The 24,766-nt window shown below is 37.3% G+C and overlaps 1 protein-coding gene across 4 annotated transcripts in view; it reads left to right on the top strand.

Moving 5' to 3' along the window:
• LOC132155824 (latent-transforming growth factor beta-binding protein 4-like) overlaps positions 1 to 24,766 on the top strand; it is a 94,721-nt gene that overhangs the window by 21,305 nt on the left and 48,650 nt on the right. For 3 of the 4 annotated variants that reach the window (XM_059564534.1, XM_059564535.1, XM_059564532.1), the window contains exons 5-10: positions 6,781 to 6,996; positions 15,521 to 15,745; positions 19,544 to 19,818; positions 20,247 to 20,349; positions 22,868 to 22,936; positions 24,328 to 24,450. In XM_059564534.1, coding sequence (XP_059420517.1) covers positions 6,781 to 6,996; positions 15,521 to 15,745; positions 19,544 to 19,818; positions 20,247 to 20,349; positions 22,868 to 22,936; positions 24,328 to 24,450 — 1,011 coding nt within the window. The remainder of the gene's footprint in view (positions 1 to 6,780; positions 6,997 to 15,520; positions 15,746 to 19,543; positions 19,819 to 20,246; positions 20,350 to 22,867; positions 22,937 to 24,327; positions 24,451 to 24,766) is intronic. The other variant, XM_059564533.1, reaches the window with a different exon arrangement.

The raw sequence follows: 24,766 nt of genomic DNA on the forward strand, positions 1-24,766 counted from the left end.
GCCTATGTTTGAGTTAATAAATCCTTGTTTCGTTTATCCCTCGGCTCCGTGTTCCTTCCAGCAGCGTAAGCCGTGACACACTAATACTAAAAAAGACCAATGCAACCAAAATTACAGTAACGACTGGGTGAAGGAGTGGCAGGAAGCAAGTGCGAGTTAAACACGGTTTAATGAGAACAATGATACAGGACAACAATAAGACACGAAGATGACGCTGAAAGGAATACACAGTCCAAGATGGTGCAGGTGGGTGAAGGATCCGGATGGCGGAGATGAGTTGGCAGCGGGAGAGGGTGACACAGGAACTGTGGGGAAGCGAGCCGAAGATAAGTGGTGTTGCTTGGTGGTGGGTTGCGTAGAGTGGACGGGATTCCGGGGAGAGACGGACATCCAACGCAGAAACACACAAGAAAACAAACATAAGTCACGTACATGAAACAACGCTCTCATGAACACAAGACGCTAGACAAGCCAATATATAGGGATGAGTAATGAGTGACAGCTGTTGCTGATGACAATTAACGGAGACGCCCACAAACTAATCAGTGCTGACGCGTAACACACAGACTTCACCCACAAAGTGCAAAACCCAGAGATCACGGTTTACCAACCGTGACAATTACAATGAAAAGATAATAAAATCTAAAATATTCTCAAAATCAATGATACTAAAATAAAACTGATGTGAATAGGTTTTGGCTGAAGAATATCTGAGCTGAGGTTATTTGGGGTATTACTGAGCTAGTCTATACAGTTTTTCCCTAGCTGAGTGTGGTTTTATGTAATGAAGGTTGCTCTGCAGCCCACAAATATTCCCAAAAATCCTTTCCTAACACCAGTCCGGCCTTTAAATCCAGAGCCAGCATGTAAACAACCCTGGACTGTCCACATAACCTCAGGGCTTCCCTCTTCTCTCTCCTTAACTTCAAACGCTATAATACATCTTCGCCAGCCACATAACGTCAATGCTTATTACCAGGCGAAGTAAAAAGTGCTCGAATGAAGCCTGTCATCTCACGTGGAAAAGAAAAGAGCCGCTGCCAAATGCCAAGTTTCCACGTTGAGAGAGTTTGTAATGTTGAGAGGCATAACAGAAGATCAGCATTCCAGCGCACGAGGAAACCACTTCTTCAATAATGACCTATTTTAGTAATGATGAGTAGGCCTATAATGGCACACTTTATAAATATTTACGCTCGTACAACGAGAGCTGAATTCTGCCGGTGTCACCAGTCAATAAGATGAGCGCAGAACGCAGTCGTATAGCTGAAGTTGAGGGCGTCAGATCTGTTACACAATAGTTTGACCCTTAAGCTCTTCGTCAGGATTTTATTATCCAGTTTGTGTTGCCAAATATGAATCCTTGTGTGAGATATTGTTGATAGTGGATTTTGGTGAGCTTATGATTAATGCTGTTTTTCCCCAGTGTCTGTGCACTGATGTGACCTGATCTTCTGGAGTTTTAGAGAGATTTTAGATTCAAATAGGCTGTAATTTGGCACTGTTTCAGACGATATTGCTCATGATGTGCCAATGAATCACAGAAATCCAGAAAAACCAGAGTTGGGTTACATGAATATGAATATTGAGTCTTAAATGCATAATGTATGGCTAATGTTGGCATTATTCAGCTGCTAGTGGCGAAGCAAATCTTGCGGAGCCTTTATCTTAATTTCGTTATTGCCATGTTAATTTAAAATGTATCTTAATTTAATTTGTTAAGAAAGACTTATTGTTTAAGTCTTAAAGTTATTATTGCTGCATTTGCCTATTTATAAGCTAAACGAGTCTATGCCTAGGCCTATTTAGAGTGCTGAGATGTAACAATGTTACAGAGGACTTATTTCATTTCTTTGTTCCAACTTCCAAGTGGCCTATAGCCTACGTTATTCATCAATAAATTGTTAAAACATGTATAAATGATTCATTCTTGACAAAAGGCAAAAGAGCTGTGTGCGTGCGCACATTTGAATAATTTCGGGCTGTAAACAGCTTTGGGCTTTTAAAAAGCTGTCAATCAACTTGTCAGCCTCGTGCCGAAATCTGTCTGGCTCAGGTCCTGTCGGGCCTAACTTCTAAGGCCCGATTACAGCTCTATTACAGGCACACATCCCATGTTTTTGTTCGTTTTGAGAACCTACATAAAGTCAGCATAGCATGAAGGCATAGATCGCCTTCTTAAAGATAGAAATTAACTCACATTAAAATTTAAAAATGAAAGACTAAAAACTAACATTTACAAAAGGCCTTCTACAAAAAAGAGAGTTTTTAGTTGTCTTTGATTATTGTAACATGATTGCAATTATTGAAATGTAAATAAACAAACAAACAAAAATACATTTTATTGATATTTACTTTTGTATTATTGTTTAATTATTAAATACATTAGTTTGATGGCTTTGTTTTATGTACTTTTTTTAAAGATGAGTTTCATCATGAGTATGATTTTGTGCATGTCTGTTTCTGAGAGTGCCACATAATGACATAATTTACAACAATACGCTTACAAGAGCAATTTCATTCCCAAACAACGTGAGAAACATGACCAGTTGCCATAGGAAAGCATGCTTACTCTCTTGTTAATATGTAAAACACTGAAATCATGACAGATCTTAACTGCTCCTCCCAAATGATTAATAGAGTCATTTTAATGTAGATCAGGAAGAAAAAGTTGAATATGTTGGGGGGAGAAATCTGTTCAGCCAGCAAACAGTGTCTGCGCTTAAGGCTCCTGCTCTCAAAACAGGATCATTTGTTTCACATTCTGAAAGTGTGTGGAGTCAATGTGAGTTATAATCAATTTCACATTTAACCCACTGTTTGCTCTTCCTGGAGTTAAAACTGCATTGCTCTGTTGCTCTCTCATACTGGAGCTCTGTGATGCTTTATGTAAAAAATAGGGCACAAAAATATATTTTATAATATATTTTTAGACAACTTTAAGATATATTATACAAATATAAATACAAGCATTTAAAAATATATATTGCCCTCCATATTTTAATCCAAGAAAATACATTCACATAGGTTCACATTTGAAGTAAAAGTTGTCTGCATATAAACATTTAACATGAGTGAAAACAGGATTTGAAAAAAAAAAAACTGCGTCATGATTATATAATCAAAGCATAATTTGCCATGTCCAACATAATTATAACTCTAGTTTATGTGGAAACTTAGATGTTTCTCTTAACATTTCTTATACTGACATATAATATAAAGATATATACTGTATTGGGCTGCAGATTATTTAATCTTTGGAGAATATGATGATAAATATTTTATGTCTGAGACATTTTGTTGCAGAATTGGAGTTTTGGCAAATCTAAGCAAAATCTGAGAGATTACTAGATTTTTCTCTGGAGAAAGCAAATTAAGAAGCATAATACTTCAGCGAAATTCAATTAGCTCTCTCATTGCTGTTTAGGAAAAACATGTTAGATTTTATTCTCTGCAGGTTTATTTAACAGAAGTATGGTTCAAACACTATATTTGGGTAAACCATTTAATCTGTGAAGAATGTAGCACAGTCTTTCATAACAACTAATCCTTTAAATGCTCTGAATAGTGTGCTCTTTGCTTTATGGAGTTGTTGACTTTGATCCAGGTAGTTATTTAGTCAAAAACCCGTTTTAGATTAGCTTTATTCTCTTCCAAAAATAAAAAATGACCATCATTTGTTCAACCTCATGTCACTCCAAACCTGAATGACTTGCTTTTTTCAATGGAACACAAAAGGAATTCCTAGAATTTCGAAATCCATGGAATTTTTCAGGAATATCCTGGCTGCTCTTTCCATAAAGCTCTAAAATGACAACAAAGCACCGCTCAAATTGTGGAACTCATATATTAAATTCAATGCACACAGACTGAAGTAGTTTAAGTCATTGGTTCTTTTAATTGTGATGATTTTGGCTCACATTTAACAAAAACCCACCAATTCATCTCAACAAATTAGAATAGTGACATGCCAATCAGCTGATCAGCTCAAAACACCTGCAAAGATTTCCTGAGCCTTCAAAATGGTCTCTTAGTTTGGTTCACTAGGTTACATAATCATGAGGAAGACTGCTGATCTGACAGTTGTCCAGAAGACAATCATTGACACTCTTCACAAGGAGGGTAAGCCACAAACATTCATTGCCAAAGAAGCTGGCTGTTCACAGAGTGCTGTATCCAAGCATGTTAACAGGAAGTTGAGTGGAAGGAAAAAGTGAGGAAGAAAAAGATGCACAACCAACCGAGAGAACCGCAGCTTATGAGGATTGTCAAGCAAAATCTATTCAAGAACTTAAGTGAACTTCACAAGGAATGGACTGAGGATGGGGTCAAGGCCTCAAGAGCCACCACACACAGACGAGTCAAGGAATTTGCTGAACCACAGACAACATCAGAGGCATCTTACCTGGGCTCAGGAGTAGAAGAACTGGACTGTTGCCCAGTGGTCCAAAGTCCTCTTTTCAGACGAGAGCAAGTTCTGTATTTCATTTGGAAACCAAGGTCCTAGAGTCTGGAGGAAGGGTGGAAAAGCTCTTAGCCCAAGTTGCTTGAAGTCCAGTCTGTGATGATTTGGGGTGCAACGTCATTTGCTGACTGATTCATTTCCTTCTGCTGACCAGCTTTTTGAAGATGCTGATTTCATTTTCCAGCAGGATTTGGCACCTGGCCACACTGCCAAAAGCACCAAAAGTTGGTTAAATGACCATGGTGTTGGTGTGCTTGACTGGCCAGCAAACTTACCAGACCTGAACCTCATAGTGAATCTATGGAGCATTGTCAAGAGGAAAATGAGAAACAAGAGGCCAAACAATGCAGATGAGCTGAAGGCCACTGTCAAAGAAACCTGTCCTTCCAGACCACCTCAGCAGTGCCACAAACTGATCACCTCCATGCCACACCGAATTGAGGCAGTAATTAAAGCAAAAGGAGACCCTACCAAGTATTGAGTACATGTACAGTAAATTAACATTCTTTCCAGAAGGACAACAATTCACTAAAAATGTTTTGACTTCCATGACCTGACTGGGCATTTCTACAGAATTCATATTTGATTGGCCAGAATAACTGACATGAAGATGTCTGCTGTTTGATCTAAAGCAGCGGTTCTTTTAGACCTTTTTGGCCCCAAGATTCTCCACAATATTAATCAAAGGCACCATGACTTCTCCATGTGTCCATGAATTACTGAATAAGAATTAAGGAGAAAGAATATATATATATATATATATATATATATATTTATTTTATTTTTATTTATTTTTATTTTTTTTGTTTACAGTAAAGATTAATTCATTAATTAATAATGATAAACAATACAAAACAGCACTTATTATTATCAGTAATGTAACATTTACTAATACATTATTAAAATCAAAAGTTAATGTACTGTGAAGTAACATGAACAAACAATTGTATTTTTATTAGCTGATGCAAAAACATTTTTGGTTCCCCAAATAACTTTTTAGTGAATAATTCTTAAAAGAACCATTCTTAATGTGAATACTCTTTTAACCATCTAAAGAACCCTTTTCCACCATTAAGAACCTTTTGTCCAATGGAACGGTTCCACTGATGTTAAAGGTTCTAAATGGAACCATTAATGCCAATAAAGAACTTTTATTTTGAAGAGTGCTGAAGTATCTTTAACATCCATGGAACCTTTCCATTCCATTAAAGGGTTCTTTATAGTGGAAAAAGTTTCTTTAGAATATTAAAATGTTCTTTGAACTAAGAAAAAAAAGTTATTTTAAGAACTGTTCACTGAAACATTCTTCGAAAAACCCAAAATGGTTCTTCTCTACTAAAAAAAAAAACAAACAAAAAAAACCTTTAGCACCTTTATATTTAAATGTAGTTTCAGTAGAGGGCAAAATGTTTGTCTGTTCTTCAAGCATAGCTATCGCATGACTTCAGTGTCTTGAATAAGTTATTTATGATATTTTATGGAGTTTTATTGTCATTTTGTCTGCATTTAGTTTCTGGAACAGAGCAGCATGAACATTCTTCCGAATCTCTCCTTTTGTGTTCCACAGCAGAACAAAATTCACAAAGGTAACTAAATGATTCATTGGTGCTGAACTATTCCTTAATGTTCAGCACACGCTGCAGGGGAACAGCAAAAGCTTGTCAAATGACAGCGTTGAAAATGCAGAGTGAAAGAAAAATACACCCCTCCCTTCATCTACAACTACAAGCCCCCGCTAGACACACACACACACACACACACACACACATTATACGGCGCTGACCTCACCCCCATGTGCAATGCCAGAGACGCAAAATCTCTCTCTCTCTCTCTCCCCAATTATTTTTCTCTGTTTCGCCGCCCACTCTGCTCTCTCCTCCTCATATGACAGAGAAAGTTCTCTCCCCATGTAGCAAGTGCGTTGGGAAGCCTGTCAGTGTTTGTGATCGCAGGGCCGAAGGAGAGCAAGAGGGGCATCAGCGGGTGATGGATCCAATCTCAATCTCGGCCAGATTTTGCTTGCACCAGCTCCTTCAAACACTGGGACGGCTCTTGTTTCCTCAACAAACAGATTTCTGAACACACGCCACACGCACACACACATTACTTGATATCTGTGCCAGAACAGGAATTGGGCTTTATCTGTGCACTAATTGATCCTTTCCAGGGATATTGCAGGAACGTGCCAAGAAAGAGACGTTTCCGTCTTCCTCCTGGGTTTGCGTGTGTGTGTGTGATGTGTGTGTGAACGGGGCTCACAATGCATCCTCACTGTCTGACTCTGGTGCTCTGCTTTGGCTTTGCTCTCTGTCTAGTCATGGCTCAGCTCTCATCCGACCAGCAGCAGCGCTCCACCATCATCCGAGGGGGTTCAGAGCGGATCAAAGTGCTCTTCACCCCCACCATCTGCAAGCTGCGCTGCACGCAGGGACACTGCACCAACTACTGTGAGCGCGGAAATGTCACCACTATCTACAACAGTGAGGACAGACAGACAGGACAGACGCTGCCTGGATCCGGCTTCAGAGTGTGTGAGTAAATGCACTTTATTGAGGGAGCACCGCTGGCATCCTGCAAGATAACACTGTTTAACAATTGTCAAATTGTTAGCCTAGTGGTCTGATTTGAATTTAGTGTGCAAGGTTTTAAATCCTGATCTCCTATACAGTTTCCTTAAAATTATATATATTTTTAAACAAATACCTATATAAAAAAGAAATCTTAAGATCTTCTTAAATGTATAACTTCATATATAGTTTACATTTATTTATAAAAAATATATATATATATACTGATAACTGATCTAGTAGGTTGGGTTTCAAACATAATAATAATAATAATTAAAATAATACATTTTATTTAGTGATTTATTCATTAAACATATTTTAGAAAAGTATATAGTAGGCTGGGATTTCTCTTCCATGATTACTTGATGATGATGATGATGATGATGACTTAAAAAAAACTTAAATACAATTGTATTTATATAATTTTATTTATTTATTTATTTAAACAAATTGTATATAGAAGGTTGGGATTTTACTTTATTTTTATTTTTTATTTTATTTTTTTAATTTAAGATTAAATTTGACAGCCTTTGATTTAGCATGTGGGTAGATGATGGATGTGTCACTGAAAACAGTCTGAATGATGAATGGAAGCTTCTGCAAACACACACCTGTGTACATGCACAGACCCGCAGGTGTGTCAGACTTTCATCTGAAGGTATTTACAAGCAAATGTGTTTGTGCTGAGGCGTCTGTTGTATCTGGCTCTCCTAGGGAACAACAAACATGAGGAATGAGGAATTAGGTCCTCACTGGACATTTGCATGGACATTACAGTACAGTGTGTAATGAGAGATGGAGGGATTGTCCTGAGCATTTGCTCTGAGATGCTTATCAAATGTGTCTTCTGTCACTGTTTATCGTTCTCTCTGTTTATTTGTTCCATTTGTACTGTAGGTGTCTTTGGTGATGTATGTACAGTGGGCTCAAAGTCTGGCATTCAAAATCTAATTTAAACAAAACTTTTTAAGATCATCCACTATTTGTAGGTCACTAATCAAACAAATATAAATAAATAAATAAATTATGAAATTGTTATTAAATACGACATTTTGGAAATTTTGGCTAATGAGAGAAAAAAAGGGATAATTGTGAGATTTTTTTTTTATTTGCACCATAGGATAAGAAATTATTTTATTATAAAATTTTTTTATTCTGATTTAACTTTAAATTTGTTTATTCAGTGCAAGGGAATAAATAAATGAAATCATGTAATTGTGATTTATTTTCTTTTACAATTCATACTTTTTTATTGCTCACATTTTTTTGACTTTTTTTCTCAATTGTGAGGTATAAACTAACAAAATATATAAAATATATATATTTCCTTTTTTTTTCTGTGGTGGAAATAAGCCTCCATATCAACCCCAATGCATATATTAGAATTTGTCTTTTAAAGTTTACAAAAAGTACTATATGAAGGATTTGTGATGGTTTTAGTGAAACATTGCTTTTCTGACCTATACCATAGATTATCATATTCATATACTTAGTTAAAAGTAAAAAAAATTCCATGATATTACCATAGCATTTTCATCGTATTTTCCCAACGTCGATGATATTGCCATGCTTTTCAGTGGTATTTTATACCACAATACTTTGCAAGAAGTGATCTAACAAATCTAAAAAAAATACAAGATAAAAACATCAGCCTTTGCAATACTATGATCATTTTTATGTACTTTGGAAAACAAAGTAAATATCATTACTTAATCATGTTAGATATATCAAAGAACCATGATATTATGCTCGTCTCATTTATCAGTTCTCTAAACCTCCGCCCGTGCCATCAAAACATCTTTTTATTTGAGCAGATGGATGCTGGAGGTTACGTCTTTCAGTGACTTCATTTGACAGCTGAATTATGACGAGGAGAATTATTCGAATCTTTCACAGTAGGGATTGTAAACATGTAGTGAAAGTTTGACTGCTGAAAAAAAGTAAATAAATAAATAACTAGATGTTTCTTGCCAGTGCAATCAGAGTTCTTTAACTATTTCTATAAATAATGTTCCTGTCCCCACTGCATTCATCTCACTGGCTTAGATCCTGATTAGACACACTTGTGTCCGCTATTCTGTAGTTCCTAGTCACTTTGGGTGGATCCATGTGGGGTTGTTAGTTGTGATTCTTCTGGGTTGTGCTTCATTTGGCCTGGAAACGTTTCATCTTCGCCAAACTGATGTCATATGGTACTGATTTCAGAGCTGCAGGCTGTGACCAAAATGCTCACAAATGTGAAAAATGGTGAGAGTAATTGAAAATCCCAACCTAGGCTCATTGGAGAAACTAAGAATCTAGTTTCCTTTTCACACAAATTATGATTATAGGGCAGATTATTATTTAATAAAGATTTATTTTTGTGAGGTTTCTTGCATAATACTATATTATGAGCTCAAAACATTTTTAACTGCTACATTTTGATGCTTGCATCACATAAGAAGCTCCATATGTTTGGCTTTTCTGATTAAGTAAGCTTGCTCGTTAGCGCACCCTGTACAGCATTACACTTCTGATGTGAAACACTCGAGTATGAGTCCTGCAAAACATGAGGACTCGTATTCATGACAAAAGAGCTCAAAGACTTGTAGAAACCAGCTAAAATGGCAGTAAATGTTTATCTTAACACTATCGGTTAGGTTTAGTACTATGGTATTTTCAGAAGCGATTTTTGCCGCCACTCACCAGACGTTTCACTTCCAAATTCCCAACATACTGTACATACAACAACCAATAAGAAAAAAAAAACATTTCCAGATTCATGACCATCTGTTTCAGATAAAACTGAACGCACTTATAGTGCCGCTCACGGGATATTTGGGTTTGAAAGATGCCATAGATTCCAGACCTTCAGCCGTCAGTCTACGTGAGACTACTACAGGCACAGAGTGCCTTCATATCAGTAATTCCAGTAAATCCAGTTCTGTCAAGTTTTCATATGCAGTTTTGCCAGAAACCTTGTGAGGTGGTGTTAGTTATTTAGATTTTCATGCACCAGTGTTTCCTGCACAAACCACTAAACACTGTGAGCCATGATGTTCAAATTGTGAGTAAATGACTCTTATGAACCGGTTAAAAAAAAAAAAAAGATTCACTAAACCGTCTCGAATGCATCAGAAGGAACACAGGAGTCATCTGAGAGTTAGAATCAGAATTTGAATCAGACTCCCTAAATGAATCATTACTCAGTGAGTTCACGATTGACTCCACCATTGAACAATGAGTTCGTTTTTGTTGGTGTCCAATTCAAAATGAGTGGTGAATATTTATAATTTAGTTTTGCAGAAACTTGCATCAGTCCACTTACAAGCTGGTTGTTTGCATGAGCATTTATAACTAAAGATAAATTATTTTCACAGACAGTTAACGTATATTATTTTCTTGTAAACACACTCAGCCAGAATTATTTCAGGGATCAATTTGTAACACATGTCTTTTTAATACAACTAGAAAAACTGTAGTAGTCTCTTAACAAGATTCCTTCATCACAGCACTCACAGAAACTCAATGAACTGAAGCACTCATTATTTTTCAGTCTATGTCTCTGGATTTTTAAATGAAGATGAGTTAACAATGTATGTATGCATGCAGATGGGCTGAGCATCTGTGTCCTATCTGAGGCACAGAGAGTCGAACATGTGGTGCCAAATAAAAGCTTGCAATCCTTCAGCTGCTTTAGCTGAAATCAGTGGAGAAAGCGTGAAATGTACTTCCTGCCGTAAGAGAAATCAAGCAGCTATTTCTTCTTGATATGTACATGCATGCATCTCTAAGGGTTAATTAGCTTACCTGCAGTGGCCCTCAGGTGCCCTGAGACATCTGGACCATGGCAGAGAGCCAGAGACTGTTAGAGGTGCTCCCTACACATATCAGAGTATGTGTAAGTGTGTGTTATCGTACATTTACTGTACATACTGTATGTGTGGATGATCATGTTTTGACATTAGTGGAAGTAAATTAATGTGTGTTTATGGATTACAGAGAGATTTGTAATGTTGTACGCTGTAATGAAATGTGTGATTGGCCAGCTATCCAGTGCATTGTGATCGCCCAAATGTTTCAAGAGAATTAATTTGTGCTTTTTTATATAATAATGAATATAATAATTCATTCATTCATTCATTCATAATAATAATAATAATAATAATAATAATAATTATTATTATTATTATTATTATTATAAAAAAATCTAAATTCCAAAAAAATCCAATATATATATATATATATATATATATAAATTATTTATATTTATTTATTTTTAAATAGTACAAATAACAACAACAACAGCAGTTGTAACAACAACACCAGCAAATTAGACAAAGTGTCTAATTTGATATTCAGTTTTAAACTCAGTCGTGTCTGGCAGGATCTCTTTTCTTCATTTAAAGATACACAGTGCTTTTCTCTGAATGAATCTTTGAAGTGCAGATGAGACCTCCTTGGATCTTCTCCAATGAAAATCGCTTTTCTTTCCATTTCTCTCCTGTCAAGAGTTTTATAATAATGTTGTCGTTTCTGTCAAGCAGCGTATTCCTGGCCTTTCTTCATTTCAAAAAAATCTTATTTACATATGTCCCCCCTCACTGAAAGTGTAGATTTGGCTTCCTGTTATCTGGCAGGAGCCAATATTTATCCGAACCTCAATGGTTTCAATACAACAGAATTTCTGTGGTCCAGAAATGAAGGTGGAAAGCTAGAAGATGACAAGGTACGGGAGATTTCAAGCTTTAGTTTTATGAAGTGTGAGGGTGTTTCCAGCGGTTAGTGTTTACACAGATGAGCTGAAGAACAAGCTCTCATCCTGGTTCAAAAGCACCGCGGTTCATTCATCTCCACACGCACAAACCTCTGCCACATCATCTCCAAACAACGCCCATCCTCCCTCTACCTCTCTTACACATCCAGAGAATACAGTCTAGTATGTAGAAGATACAATGTGATGTTTATTAAAATACAGCTCATGAGATCATATACATAATTCTCTTGCTAAAATGAGGGAAATTTTGGGTAATACTTGTATGTCTGTGCATAAGACATTAACTAAGATGGTCTTCACTGGTGTTAGATCATTTGTTAATGGTAGCTGATGAAGGTTGTACAGCTTAACCACTGTAGGGATGATAAAACCAGCATGAACGTCACCAAATTTATAGTTCGTTCACCCTTAAGTAGACAAATAAATGAATCTAATCTGATTCAGAGGTGGAAACTAAGAAATCTTACTGAAACAAAATATCTAAATGATTTACTGGTCCACTGACAAGAAACATCCTTTAAACGACATCTCTTTCTGATGTTGCATTTGTAGAATAATTTGTGCTCCCATATCTCAGAGAGACTTCAGGGAGTACTCATTTTACTAGAAAGCACACAGACTATAAATAGTGACACCTTAACCTTGCAACTGTCCTTAGACTTGCATTGAAAAGGATGAGAGGAATATCTCTGGATCAGAACATCGTAGAGACAATTGGCTTATTTTCTTCTTCTCAGACTGAAAAGTAGACTTGAAATATCTGAAAACTGCCAAATCACACCATTTGACATAGCCTAGCAATCATATTGTAAAATGAAGAAGCTACTGTATATTTCTGCATTAGAACATCATAACCAGAGGCGTCGTGCCCATTCAAAGTGGGGGGGCACGTGCCCCCTCAGATTTCTGATCCAAGTGGATTTTAAATGCAGCTTCCGAAACGAAAAAAAAAAAAAAAAAAAATTGCAGAATAATATTTTTTATATATTTGATACAATCACAGCGGTGTGATTAGATCATTCAGTGCACAGCATCAGCTGCTAAATTCAAATCTGCATTCGCTGGCTGGCGCTGAGCCAGAGACAGACGCGTTCGTACAACGCTTCATGATAACCAATCAGAAACTATTCTGTTGCGCTTATGGATGCAATGGCCAATGAGAGACGTCCAGAAGAGTCATCACTGAAATGCGGTGTTTTGTTCACTTGCTCGCTGACTGAATTATTTACCGAATTCTCTCATCAGAAACAACAAAAAGGGCAGATGTGCGTACGAATGTAAGTAAGATATTCGTTTCATAATGTAAAGTGCTTCAGTGATTTTAATGGGAGTTTTTGAGAGTGCCTGAACTCTGGCTAGTCTGAATGAAAATGTTTTTTGATAATGTAAATGTTCTTTACTCTCTGTAAAATGAAAGTGTTAAAATAAGTATCTTACAATATTGTTATTAAAATTTACATTAAATGCAAATTCAGTCGTATTAAAAATATTTTATGGCATGATATGGCACTTAAGTAAAAAGTCAGGTTTTTATGTGTAGTTAATAGATTACACTACATTTCCATATATTGATCAAATAACAATCTATAAAGGTGCAAAACGCGTTTACCTACACATGTTTGAGAAACGAGATATTTCCTGATATATTAAGCATGTTTGGAATTGTTTTGAATAAAAAGGAAAAAAAACAATTAAAAAAATAAGCCTATATCAGTTATACAGTGCTTTCGTAGAATGACTTATACTCCCGACCCGGTAAATATATCTAATTAAATATAATTGGTTGGGTGACCTCAGTGTCTTTCCCCTGGTTTCACAGACAGGGCTTAAGACTAGTCCTAGACTAAAATGTAAGTCTGAGCTGTTTCCACTGAAATAAACTTGCACTGACTCATCTTAAAAATATATCAGTGCCTTTTTAGTTTTAAGATGCACATCGGTAATGTTTTTTTTCTAAGCATGTTTATAAAAATTACTTAAATGTCCTTATTGATCTATGGTCTAATCCTGGCTTAGTCTAAGCCCTGTCTGTGAAACCGGGCCTTTAAGTCCCAAACTGAAACTGCTCAGTTTTCTCTCAGCTCTTGTCAGTGACAGCTGCGAGGAAATGAGTCAGCCAAAGACGCCAGATCTTAACCGTCTCCTTGCTGTTTATGTGTGTTTACTTTAAAGAACAGAAAAGATGATATCATGTTTGTCATCCTCTCAGCTACAGTTACTATTACAAAGTTTCCAAACATTGTGTTGTTTTTCTGGCTTCATTTTTGTCAATATTTAAATAAAGAAAAAAAAAAACAACAACACACTTTTACATCCTTGATAAACATGTTTCATAACGGCTTATGGACCAGTTTTACCACCAACTCTGTGTCTAGTATGTTAGACAAGATCCAGAAATATATTCTGCACTTATTTAAGGTTAAATAAATAATGTGGGATGCAAACTAAGTTGACTTAAGAGAAATAATTGTACATCAGTAATAGGACACACAGTTGAGTCCAAAATCTGAGACTTCTAGTTAAAATTTGTGTGTTGTTTTGTGTTTTCAATTTTTTTTGTTGCACTTTACTTCTCTCTCTTTCTTTCTTTTTTTTTACATTTATGAAAACTTTGGGATCTAGTTTATTTACTATTCTATTATATTAATACTTAATATTTAATACTCTAAAACTCTATTTATTGTTAAAATGTCATCAAACGTATAATAATAATCATATTCTGCAGGATAATTTGAGTGATAAAATGTATTTAAAATGTGCAATGTTTAAAAAGGAGCATTTTGCAATTTCTACCTTATTTAACCCATAGTTTGAGAAAAAAAGTTTGACTTCTTGAAAACAATTTGATTAGTGAAAAATTTTTTATATAATTTGTTTTACATTTTTAGCAAATTCCTAAAATCTCCCCTTTATTTAAAGGATTAAATTAGATTTTGAACCTCGAATTAACAATGGGACACCACTGAAAATTTTTGTTTTGGAATAAAAAAATGAATAGGTTACTGGTGATGCCAGCTGAAAAGTTGTAATGCATCATTGTGGAAGAAAACGTTTGTGATTTGATCTCAAGATTAGATTTCGTCCTGTTCTGTTTGAGTGCATCTTTCTCCAGGGCTTGTTCTCTGAGTTGTTCGTGTTGCTGTAAGTAGCTCCTTCTGCACGTGGTGTGTTCGACAGATGGGTTTGGATCCAGTGATTGCAGATCAATACTGCAAAACAACCATGGAGAAACCCTCTCTCTCTCTCTCTCTCTCTCTCTCTCTCTCTCCCTCTCTCTCTCTCTCTCTCTCTCCCTCTCTCTCTCTCTCTCTCTCTCTCTCCCTCTCTCTCTCTCTCTCTCTCTCCCTCCCTCTCTCTCTCCATCCCACGTGGTACATTTTCTTTTTTTTTTCTTTTTTGACATGGGACTCGTCCAAGCTTTCGGAATGTATTAATACAGCACAGATATGTGATATAGAAGGCATGCTGAGGCCACCAACTAAATAAAAGAAATATGACAAAAAGAGTTGCTTTTTATAGAAACTTTCCATTTTGAGAGGCACTAAACCAAGACTCATAACTAGGTTGTTAACAGCATCAATCAAAGTCAGTGATGATTGTGTTCTGTGTCTTTCATTAGAACCTTATTGAGCTGTTGTGGTTTTTAGAGCAATAGTTTCATAAGGTTGATGAGTGATGGATGAAGTCATAGATCAGGGATTTGCTCACTTTCTCTGTTCTTTCTCCCATCAGTCGTGTGTCCGATGTTGTGTAAGAATGGAGGAGTGTGCGTACAAAAGGATCAGTGTCTCTGCCCGCCCAACTTCACTGGGAAGTTCTGCCACATCCCCGTCTCCTCCGCTGCCTCCACCAATGACATCAAGAAACAGACCAAGAGTGCTGCTGATTCAGCCAATCAGCCGATGACGTCTGAGTACATCCTGCCTCTGCAGACGCCTGAGCTGATCAACACCAACGGTGAGAGGATCTGTTTCCCAGTGAATGTTTCTCACAGTGGTTTCACTTTTTTGGTGGTCTTTACAAAAAGCACAGTTCATTTAACACAAATTGATTTTTGGAGGGGCATATTGTCACACAACGGGAAGATGTCAGTTAAACCTGGAATATGTGAGCGTGTGGTGCTTCAATAGATCATGTGTCTCGTGTGTGAGGCAGAATGATATCAGGGGAACCACCATGTCCACAGCCATATCACCCTGGAGCCCAAGACCGGTTTCCCACTGAAGCTAAGCAGGGCTGAGTCTGGTCAGTACCTGGATGGGAGACCTCCTGAGAAAACTAGGTTGCTGCTGGAAGAGATGCTAGTGAGGCCAGCAGGAGGTGCTCACCCTGTGGTCTGTGTGAGTCCTAGCGCCCCAGTGTAGTGATGGGGACACTATACTGTCAACAAGCACCGTCCTTCGGATGAGACGTTAAAACGAGGTCCTGACTCTCTGTGGACATTAAAATTCCCAGGATGTCTTTCGAAAAGAGTAGAGGTGTGACCTCGGCATCCTGGCTAAATTGGCCTCTGACCATCATGGCCTCCTAACAATCCCCATATCTGCTGATTGGCTTCATCACTCTGTCTCCTCTCCACCAGTAAGCTGGTATGTGGTGGGCGTTCTGGTGCACTATGGCTGCCTTCGCATCATCCAGGTGGATGCTGCACACTGGTGGTGGTTGAGGAGATACCCCCTGACAACGTAAGCGCTTTGAGTGCCTAGAAAAGCGCTATATAAATGTAATGAATTATTATATTATTATTAAAATAAAAAAAATTAAGTTGAGTTGATCGAAAACATGCAGTTTTAAGACCAATTAAAGAATATTTAAGTAATAGATGTATTGTAACAATACGTCAATATGGTCTCTAAATGTAACGTTTGAAAATACATCTTCTAATTTTATATATAAAAATAAAAAACTGTACCTTTACTCTACCTTGTGATCACTCTGCAAACAAATGTTGTTCTTAAATAATTTTGTCTTGTTTTCCAGTGGAAATGTTTAAAGGTTCTTAAACCTTGATACATTTACTTTAGAATCAAAATTACATAAAATAAGTATTTTTGTTTTTAAGAGAAACTGATCAAATGAAGTGAGTTTATAATTAAAACAAGAACAAACATCTGCCAATGAGTTCAGAAAATTCAACTTAACTCAAAGGAAAACGTCTCGGTTACATATGGTAACCCTCGTTCCCTGAAGGAGGGAATGGAGACACCACTTCGGTGACCGTCGAAAATGGGATATCGCTTCGATTGACCAATCTACTTCGAGTTTAAACTAAACGAGCCAATGCACATTGGCATGCAATTATTGCATCCAGCTGCCGCTGACCACAGCGTGAGTATAATAAGGCAGCAGGTGCAATGCATACAAGGTTTTCGCTGAGGAGCCAAGCTGGAGACCCGGCAGCTCAGCGGTGGTACAGCAACCATGATTACGGGACGTGGCATCTCCGTTCCTTCCTTCAGGGAATGAGGGTTAACATACATAACCGAGACGTTCCCTTTCAGTAGGTCACTCTCGACGCCACTTCGGTGACCGGCAAAAATGGGATCCCTACCAAAACGCCATGGGTACTTTCCCTTCCAGTGCCCTGTGCGAGCCGGCTGCACCCTTATTAGGTGTAGGCCGAGGCTCGGAACAAGTAGTTCCACTCACCATTGTCAAAGCACTACTTCACTGGGTGAGATTGAATAACACTGGGAAAACTTACCCGTTCTGCTTGGAACAGGGATGCTGCGGAAGCCCCATCCTTCCCCGAAGGAGGTCTCGGTAGCAAATACACATATAGCATCCATTTAGGTGTATATGGAGAAATCTGAGATGATTAAAACCCTCTTGTGAAGGCAGAAGTCTGCCGGGGAAACACAGGCTCTAAGGCTATACCGTGGACTATATACATACAGGTACCACTTATGTCTCAATATGGAGCCCACCCTTCCATGGTTCTCATAGATACATCATACAACCGGGGCCTCTCGGTGCCACTACCCATTTGAGGTGAGAACACAGGAGGATACCGGCTCTACACGAAGGCTATAGAACCTAGTGAATGTGTTAGGGGTCACCCAGCCTGCAGCTCTACAAATATCTGTCAGTAAGGGCACCACTAGCCAGCGCCCAGGAGGATGCAACACTTCTAGTTGAGTGAGCTCGCAAACTGAACAGGCAGGGCACACCCTGTGCCTGGTAAGCCAGGGTTATGGCATCCACAATCCAGTGGGCCATCCTCTGCTTAGAGATGACATTCCCCTTCTGCCAGCCTCCATAAGAGACAAAGAGCTGGTCTGAGGTTCTGAAGCTTTGTGTCCAGTTTCCATAGCATCTCAATGCTCGGACGGGATAGCGCAAAGCCAGGGCTGGGTCTGCCTCCTCCAGGGGCAGCTCTTGCAGGTTTACCACTTGGTCTTTGAAGGGTGTAGTGGGAACCTTGGGCATGTAGCCAGGCTGGGGCCTCAGGATTACCTGGGAGTACAGCTTTTAAATGAAAAGCACTCGTATTGTGCAAGCGGTGACTTGGATTGGGGTTATGTACACTAAACACTGGTCTGCACTTTTATCCAACAATCTGAATCCCAAATTGAACCTGATGTTCACGGATTTCATCCATTCAAACAAGGCCCATGTTATGCCTGTCTTTTCTATGCCTTTAATATCATAGAGCCGTTTCCATATCGTCTTTAGACTTCAAATGATCTTTTATAAAACACAGAGGACTGGAAAGCATCGGTATTGTCTTTAGTGCCTGTTTGGTGAGGAGGGGTTTCTCTCGGAGGAAAATTGGTCAACCATTTTGCCAATTGGTCAAAAGTTTAAACTGTGAGAGGGAGGAGGTAATGGTGACTGACAGCTCGAACACGCTGCAGGAGAATGAGTCTTTTGTTTGCACAGATCCTAACTTGGATGCTCTCTACACCTCTCCTTTCTCTCTCTCTGTTATTTCTGGATCATCAGTCTGTTCATGTGAGAAACAGTAAACAGTCTGTCCTGAGTATTTGAGTGTGATTAAGTGTCATTTCCAGAACTAGTGTTCAGTACATAGTGTCAGAACATGACCTGTGGTGCCGGGGAGGACAGATATTGAAAAGTGAAAGTGAAGTGGAGTGTGGCTAAGTATACTTGTAATTTGTGATCTACATTCAACCCATACAAGTGCACACACACAGCAGTGAGTAGTGAACAAACACACACACACACACACACACACACAAACACACACACACACACACACACACACACACACCCAGAGCAGTGGATATTAACTTGTGTGTGTTAGGAATGACTGTAAAGTCTCTTTGTGATGTTTGCAATACATTTATTTATATATTTATTTTTTGTGAGGAAAAATAAATATCACTTATGAACACAGTATTAATTTCTAATTAAAGTGTGAAAATGTTATTTAATTGTGTGCATTTAGGATGCATAAAATGCTGGTTATGAAATTAGCTTCAGCAAGAGAAAGGTGTCTGCAATTTTATTCCAAAATGTGCCATTTCCATCTCTATAAATTGTCCATAAATTGTTATTTCGCTATAAACATAATATGTCATTTAAATAATTCAACATGAAATTTAATTTGACACTGTGGAAATGACACTGTGGTGGGACTTTTCATTATTTTCAGGAAAAAAAAAATGCCCAAACTAACTATGCATGTCTATGAATTGTTAGTGCATAATTTAAACTAGTTAGAGAGTTTATGTTCTGGATTCAACAGGATCAAAGACTTTCACAGTTAACTTCAGTGTGTTTCTGTGTCAGCGGCCCCCATGGTGAAGGTGCGAGTCCAGCACCCTCCAGAGGCCAGTGTGAAGATCCACCAGGTGCTGAAGGTGGGCTACGGCTCCAGCGTCCACGAGCACTCAGAAACCGTGACCTGGTCCGCGGGGCTCTCGGGGGCCCGTCCTCGCCAGCTGCCGGGAGAGAGAGCCAAGGCACCACCGCCACTAATACAAGTCCAGACCATACGCGGGGATTCAGTCTACACCGAGACATCCGGCTTCAAATACTGCTTCAGAGAAGTGCACAATGGACAGGTTTGATTAAAGCTCTTCTGTTTGCATTCCTCATTTGATTTAGCAGTAGATATGTAGATACGTCTGGATAAATTGAGCATGACTTGTTTATTCTGGCTCTGTCATGTGATCATGCAGATCTTCAAATGTAGGTTAGCCAGTGTTGTGAAAGCCACTTTAATCACCACTACAAGATCGTTTAGCTGATTGTTTATCCAAAGTATTCTACTAAAAGTAATGCGTTACTTTACTAGTTACTTGAAAAAAGTTATCTGATTTTGTAACTCACATTACTTGTAATGCATTACAATAAGACTGTTTGCAACTACTGTACGTCACCTAGCTGTCATTGGAGTATTAGTGACTGTCTGTTTAACACATCAGTCCATGCACAACTCAAACAGTGGTGAATAAGTGAAGGATTGTGTGTCTTGTGCTCGATCCCACAGTGCAGTTCTCCGTTACCTGGTCTGAGGAGTCAGGAGATGTGCTGCAGGGGTGTTGGGAAGGCCTGGGGCATCAACGAATGCACGCTCTGTCCCGCAGTCTTAGGTGAGAGTCTGAACATGGAGTGTGTCAGTACTGTCAGACAGACCTGGAAGTTCACGCCTAGAAATCATCTGAGCGATTACAGCGGCACAGTTTGTACTTAGAGCACAAAGAGGCAACAAAACACTGGTTTGTTCCTTCTTAACTCATCAACTCACTGGTATCAGTTCAGCTGGCTGCTCTTGTAAAACAGAAAATACAGCAGTTGCTGCATGACTTCAGGAGATAAACATAGCTTTGCGAGATCTTTGGCAGACGGCTCTATCTTATTATCACAAGAGTCAAGGTGTCGCCATCAGCCGTCTGGCTAAACATTACAGCGTATTTACATTCCTCATCCACGTGATGAATACTGCAACCTTTGCTTTCATGACTTTAATAGAAACTGCCTTCAGCACCACTGTCATTTATTAAATATAGTGACATAGTATGAGATGTTACTACAGATAAAAACATGTGGTTGGGGTAAGTTGTCACAATGGGAGCCTATAGTATGGCAAAATGAGGATGAATAACAAAAATGTAACATATACATCCATATAATTATGAAAAACAGAACAATTAATAGAGCTGTAATGACATATTTTTAATAATAATAATAATAATTAATTGTTATAAAATAATGTTATTGATATTATTAAATAATAATAATAAAAATCATTATTATTATTATTATTGTTATATAAAATTACACCAAATTGCCCTGATAAAAATGGGACATCTTTCCCAGATCTGACATATTTTTCTATTAACCATTGCTTAATTAAATAAACACAATAAATATGATGATTTTGTTATTTTATAAATAAAAAAAGTAATAAAAACAATAATCATATTTAAAATAGTTTGGAGACACACACATATATATATATATATATATATATATATATATATATATATATATATATATATATATATATATACTTTTTTTAACTTTAATCTTAGTTTTTGTAATTTTCTGTTTTTGTCATTTTTTAAATATGTCTATATTAAAGTTAAAGTTAAATAGATATTTTATTAGAATTAGAAACAAAATGAGAAATAGAAATGTGCCTTGGTATCAAGTTGCATTGGCAAATAGCTGAAATAAAATACATTTAAGTATTTTATGTTTTATTTTGGTTAACCTTTATGGGTCACTCTTTAGTTTATGGACCAATTCTCACTATTAACTATGATAGTGCCTCGGTACTACTTTTGCCTCAGTAAACTGCTAATTTGCTTCTTATTAAGAATTTTTAAGGTATTTGTTAAGAATGGGTTCGGATGAAGCAACCTAAAATATGGTCATGCAGAATAAAGCACCTATATACATATACTAATAAACCAATATGCTAGTGATATGCATACTAATGAGCAGTTAGTTAACTGTTTATTATGATACTAAAGTGTTACCGGATGCATTGCAAGTAAAGAAAATGTTTTTGTTTATGGTTTTAGTTTTAGCTAAATAACTGCGTGATGACCCTGAGTGCTTAATAATGTTAAGCACACGGTTATATAATGATTTTACCCAGTGCAGAATAATGACTGAAACAATCGAGCGTCTGTTACACGCTTCGGGATCTCTGGCTCTCCCAGAGCCACAAATATTTAACCTCACAGGGACAAATAGCTATTTTTCCTTTCTGTGGAAGTAAACCTGAAGTGCTGGAAGACTTTGTTGTGAAAAAAAGAAAGAAAGAACATAGCTTCCCTTGTGAAAAAGAAGTCAAGTCAAGTCAAGTCACCTTTATTTATATAGCGCTTTAAACAAAATACATTGCATCAAAGCAACTGAACAACATTCATTAGGAAAACAGTGTGTCAATAATGCAAAATGATAGTTAAAGGCAGTTCATCATTGGATTCAGTGATGTCATCTCTGTTCAGTTAAATAGTGTCTGTGCATTTATTTGCAATCAAGTCAACGATATCGCTGTAGATGAAGTGTCCCCAACTAAGAAGTGTGCTTAATTGTGTTGAATATGCACTATAGAGTACTCCAAATCTTAAAAGTATTTTTTTTAACTGTAAGGCCACTGTAAGTGACTAAAAGAGACACTTCCATGACTGTTTCTTAACACACTTAAATAGTCTTTTAAAAAGTGCACTTTTTAAAAATGTCAAATTATTATTATTTTTTTTTTTTGCTTTAAAACATTATTTTAATAATCTCTTTTTGTTGTTGTTGTTCACAGTGGTTACCTTACAGATAATCAAATCATTCTATATTTAATGGTGGACCATTAAGTGATGTACATTAAGTTATATCTATCTGTTTATGCATGTGCTTAAGCTACATATTCTCACATAGGAACAAAGCCAGATTGTGACATATTGAAATAGTGTTCCAGGATGTTTTGGTCTTATTGTATTTGTTTCAGCCTCCAGTCTGGCTGATGAATCACTTGTTAATTGTTTGCATGTTTTTCCTCTGTCTCAGTATGATTTTCCTTTTGCACGCATTATTAAACAAGCTGCAGCTTTACGAATGTGTTCATATGTCCTACTAGAGATCAGTGTGCTCATATCTCAACAGGAAACACTGTGAATGGACAGGGAAGCTGTCCGAAAGGCTTCGAGAGGGTCAACGGGACGCAGTGTGTGGGTAAGAGTCTTCGCCCCGTCCTCCTGTGCTAGATCGATCCTAGCGTTCACAATGATCTCTCACGGGCCAAAACACATTTCAGGAACATGCAAACAAACACTTCATTCTTCCTTCCTTCATCCAGGGCTCGGCCAATTACATCCGTCAATTAAGATGCTTTTGACATGTTTAAAACACTGGGTCTGAAGTCACTGTGTTGCTGCAGACCTGAAGTGATAAATAGACATTTAATTGATCATTTTACTCAAAGTGACCAACAAAGCACAATCCTCATTGAGAAAAGTGTTGAAGTCTGCATTACAAACCATTTTATTGCAGTAATAAGGTATCCTTACGTAAGTTTTTAAACATGCATGTTGATCACATTTTCTTGATCATCATTGTACTATAAAAACATGCTGCAACTTTCAGGAAAATATATTTTAATCAAACTAAGATGTACTTGTACATGTCAGCAACCTCTCGATACGTGTCATCCTGTTTGTTTGGACGTTTGGTGCTTTTATACTCGAAATACATCTCATTTATCCCCGTATCAACCAGAATCTGATCAAATAAGAGCAGCTGGTTAACAAGGACTGACAGACAAACCCCTGTGATAGAGAAGTGCACTTCAGCATACTTTTATAAAGAGCACTTATTACATAAAGAATATACTTTAATATAATTTACTTAAGTGCACAATTAATGTAATGTTAATGGAAAACTAATACTTTTTGGACTCTGTGATATTTACAATGAAATGAAGATGCAAAGTAGTTTAGATTTATATTAAAAGCTATTAATTGAACTTAACAGTGTTTTGTGACCCACTAGAGACTTAACAATACATCTTAAGTTTATTTCATAAATACTTCTGTTGTCTTTGACATATGAGTAAACTTACTGCTGAATGTACTGACAAGCATTTATGATAAACTAAAATATACTTTAATGTAATGTCTATTGAAACTTGCATGCCATGTATGTACATATACTTATATTTACACATTTGCAGATTAGTGCATTTGAATATATATTTACATGTAACATCAAATAACACACTACAACTAAAATACTAATAAAGTACTTTACCTGTGCGTATGTTAGTCAACACATCCAAATTTGTTTATTTCTTTAAAGCACAACAAAAGATTATCAAAACTATTAAAAATGTACTATGTAAATGTAATTATTAAAATTATTACAAATTATTACAATGTGCACTTTTTACAGTCTTGACAGTGTCTAGCCGCTAAAGTGGCCTTTTATTTAATTAATATTATATTTTAAGCAAATACAACTTTTTTAAAATGTACTTTTAAGTACACTGCAAGCACACTTCTTTTCACAAGGGTTTTCACACACCAGCACGTCAGGTTATGACAGTCATGTTTCCTCCTCTGGTGTAGATATTAACGAGTGTTTGCAACCGGGTTTCTGTGAAAATGGGAACTGTGTTAACACCCGAGGGAGCTACAGTTGTGTCTGCAAAGAGGGCTACTTATTGGACGCCTCTCATGGGATCTGCATCTGTAAGTATGGAGCTGTCGGACACCGCAGCTTCACCTGAGAGGAGAGCACCAGCGGGAATGCAACACAGCTACAGCCTTCAGTCACACACAGACTTAAAGAAACAAAAATGGAAATTTGCTGAAAATGTTCTCAGGCCGTCCAAGATGTAGATGAGTTTGAGTCTTCATACAGATGTGGAGGAATGTAGCATTCCATCATTTGCTTTACAATGGATGCTCTGCAGTGAATGGGTGCCGTCAGAATAAAAACAACTAATAACAACATCACAGTAATCCACAGCACTCCAGTCCATCAGTTAACATCTGGAGAAGATAA

This window comes from Carassius carassius, chromosome 13, assembly GCF_963082965.1.
Source record: "Carassius carassius chromosome 13, fCarCar2.1, whole genome shotgun sequence".
Taxonomy (NCBI): Eukaryota; Metazoa; Chordata; class Actinopteri; order Cypriniformes; family Cyprinidae; genus Carassius; species Carassius carassius.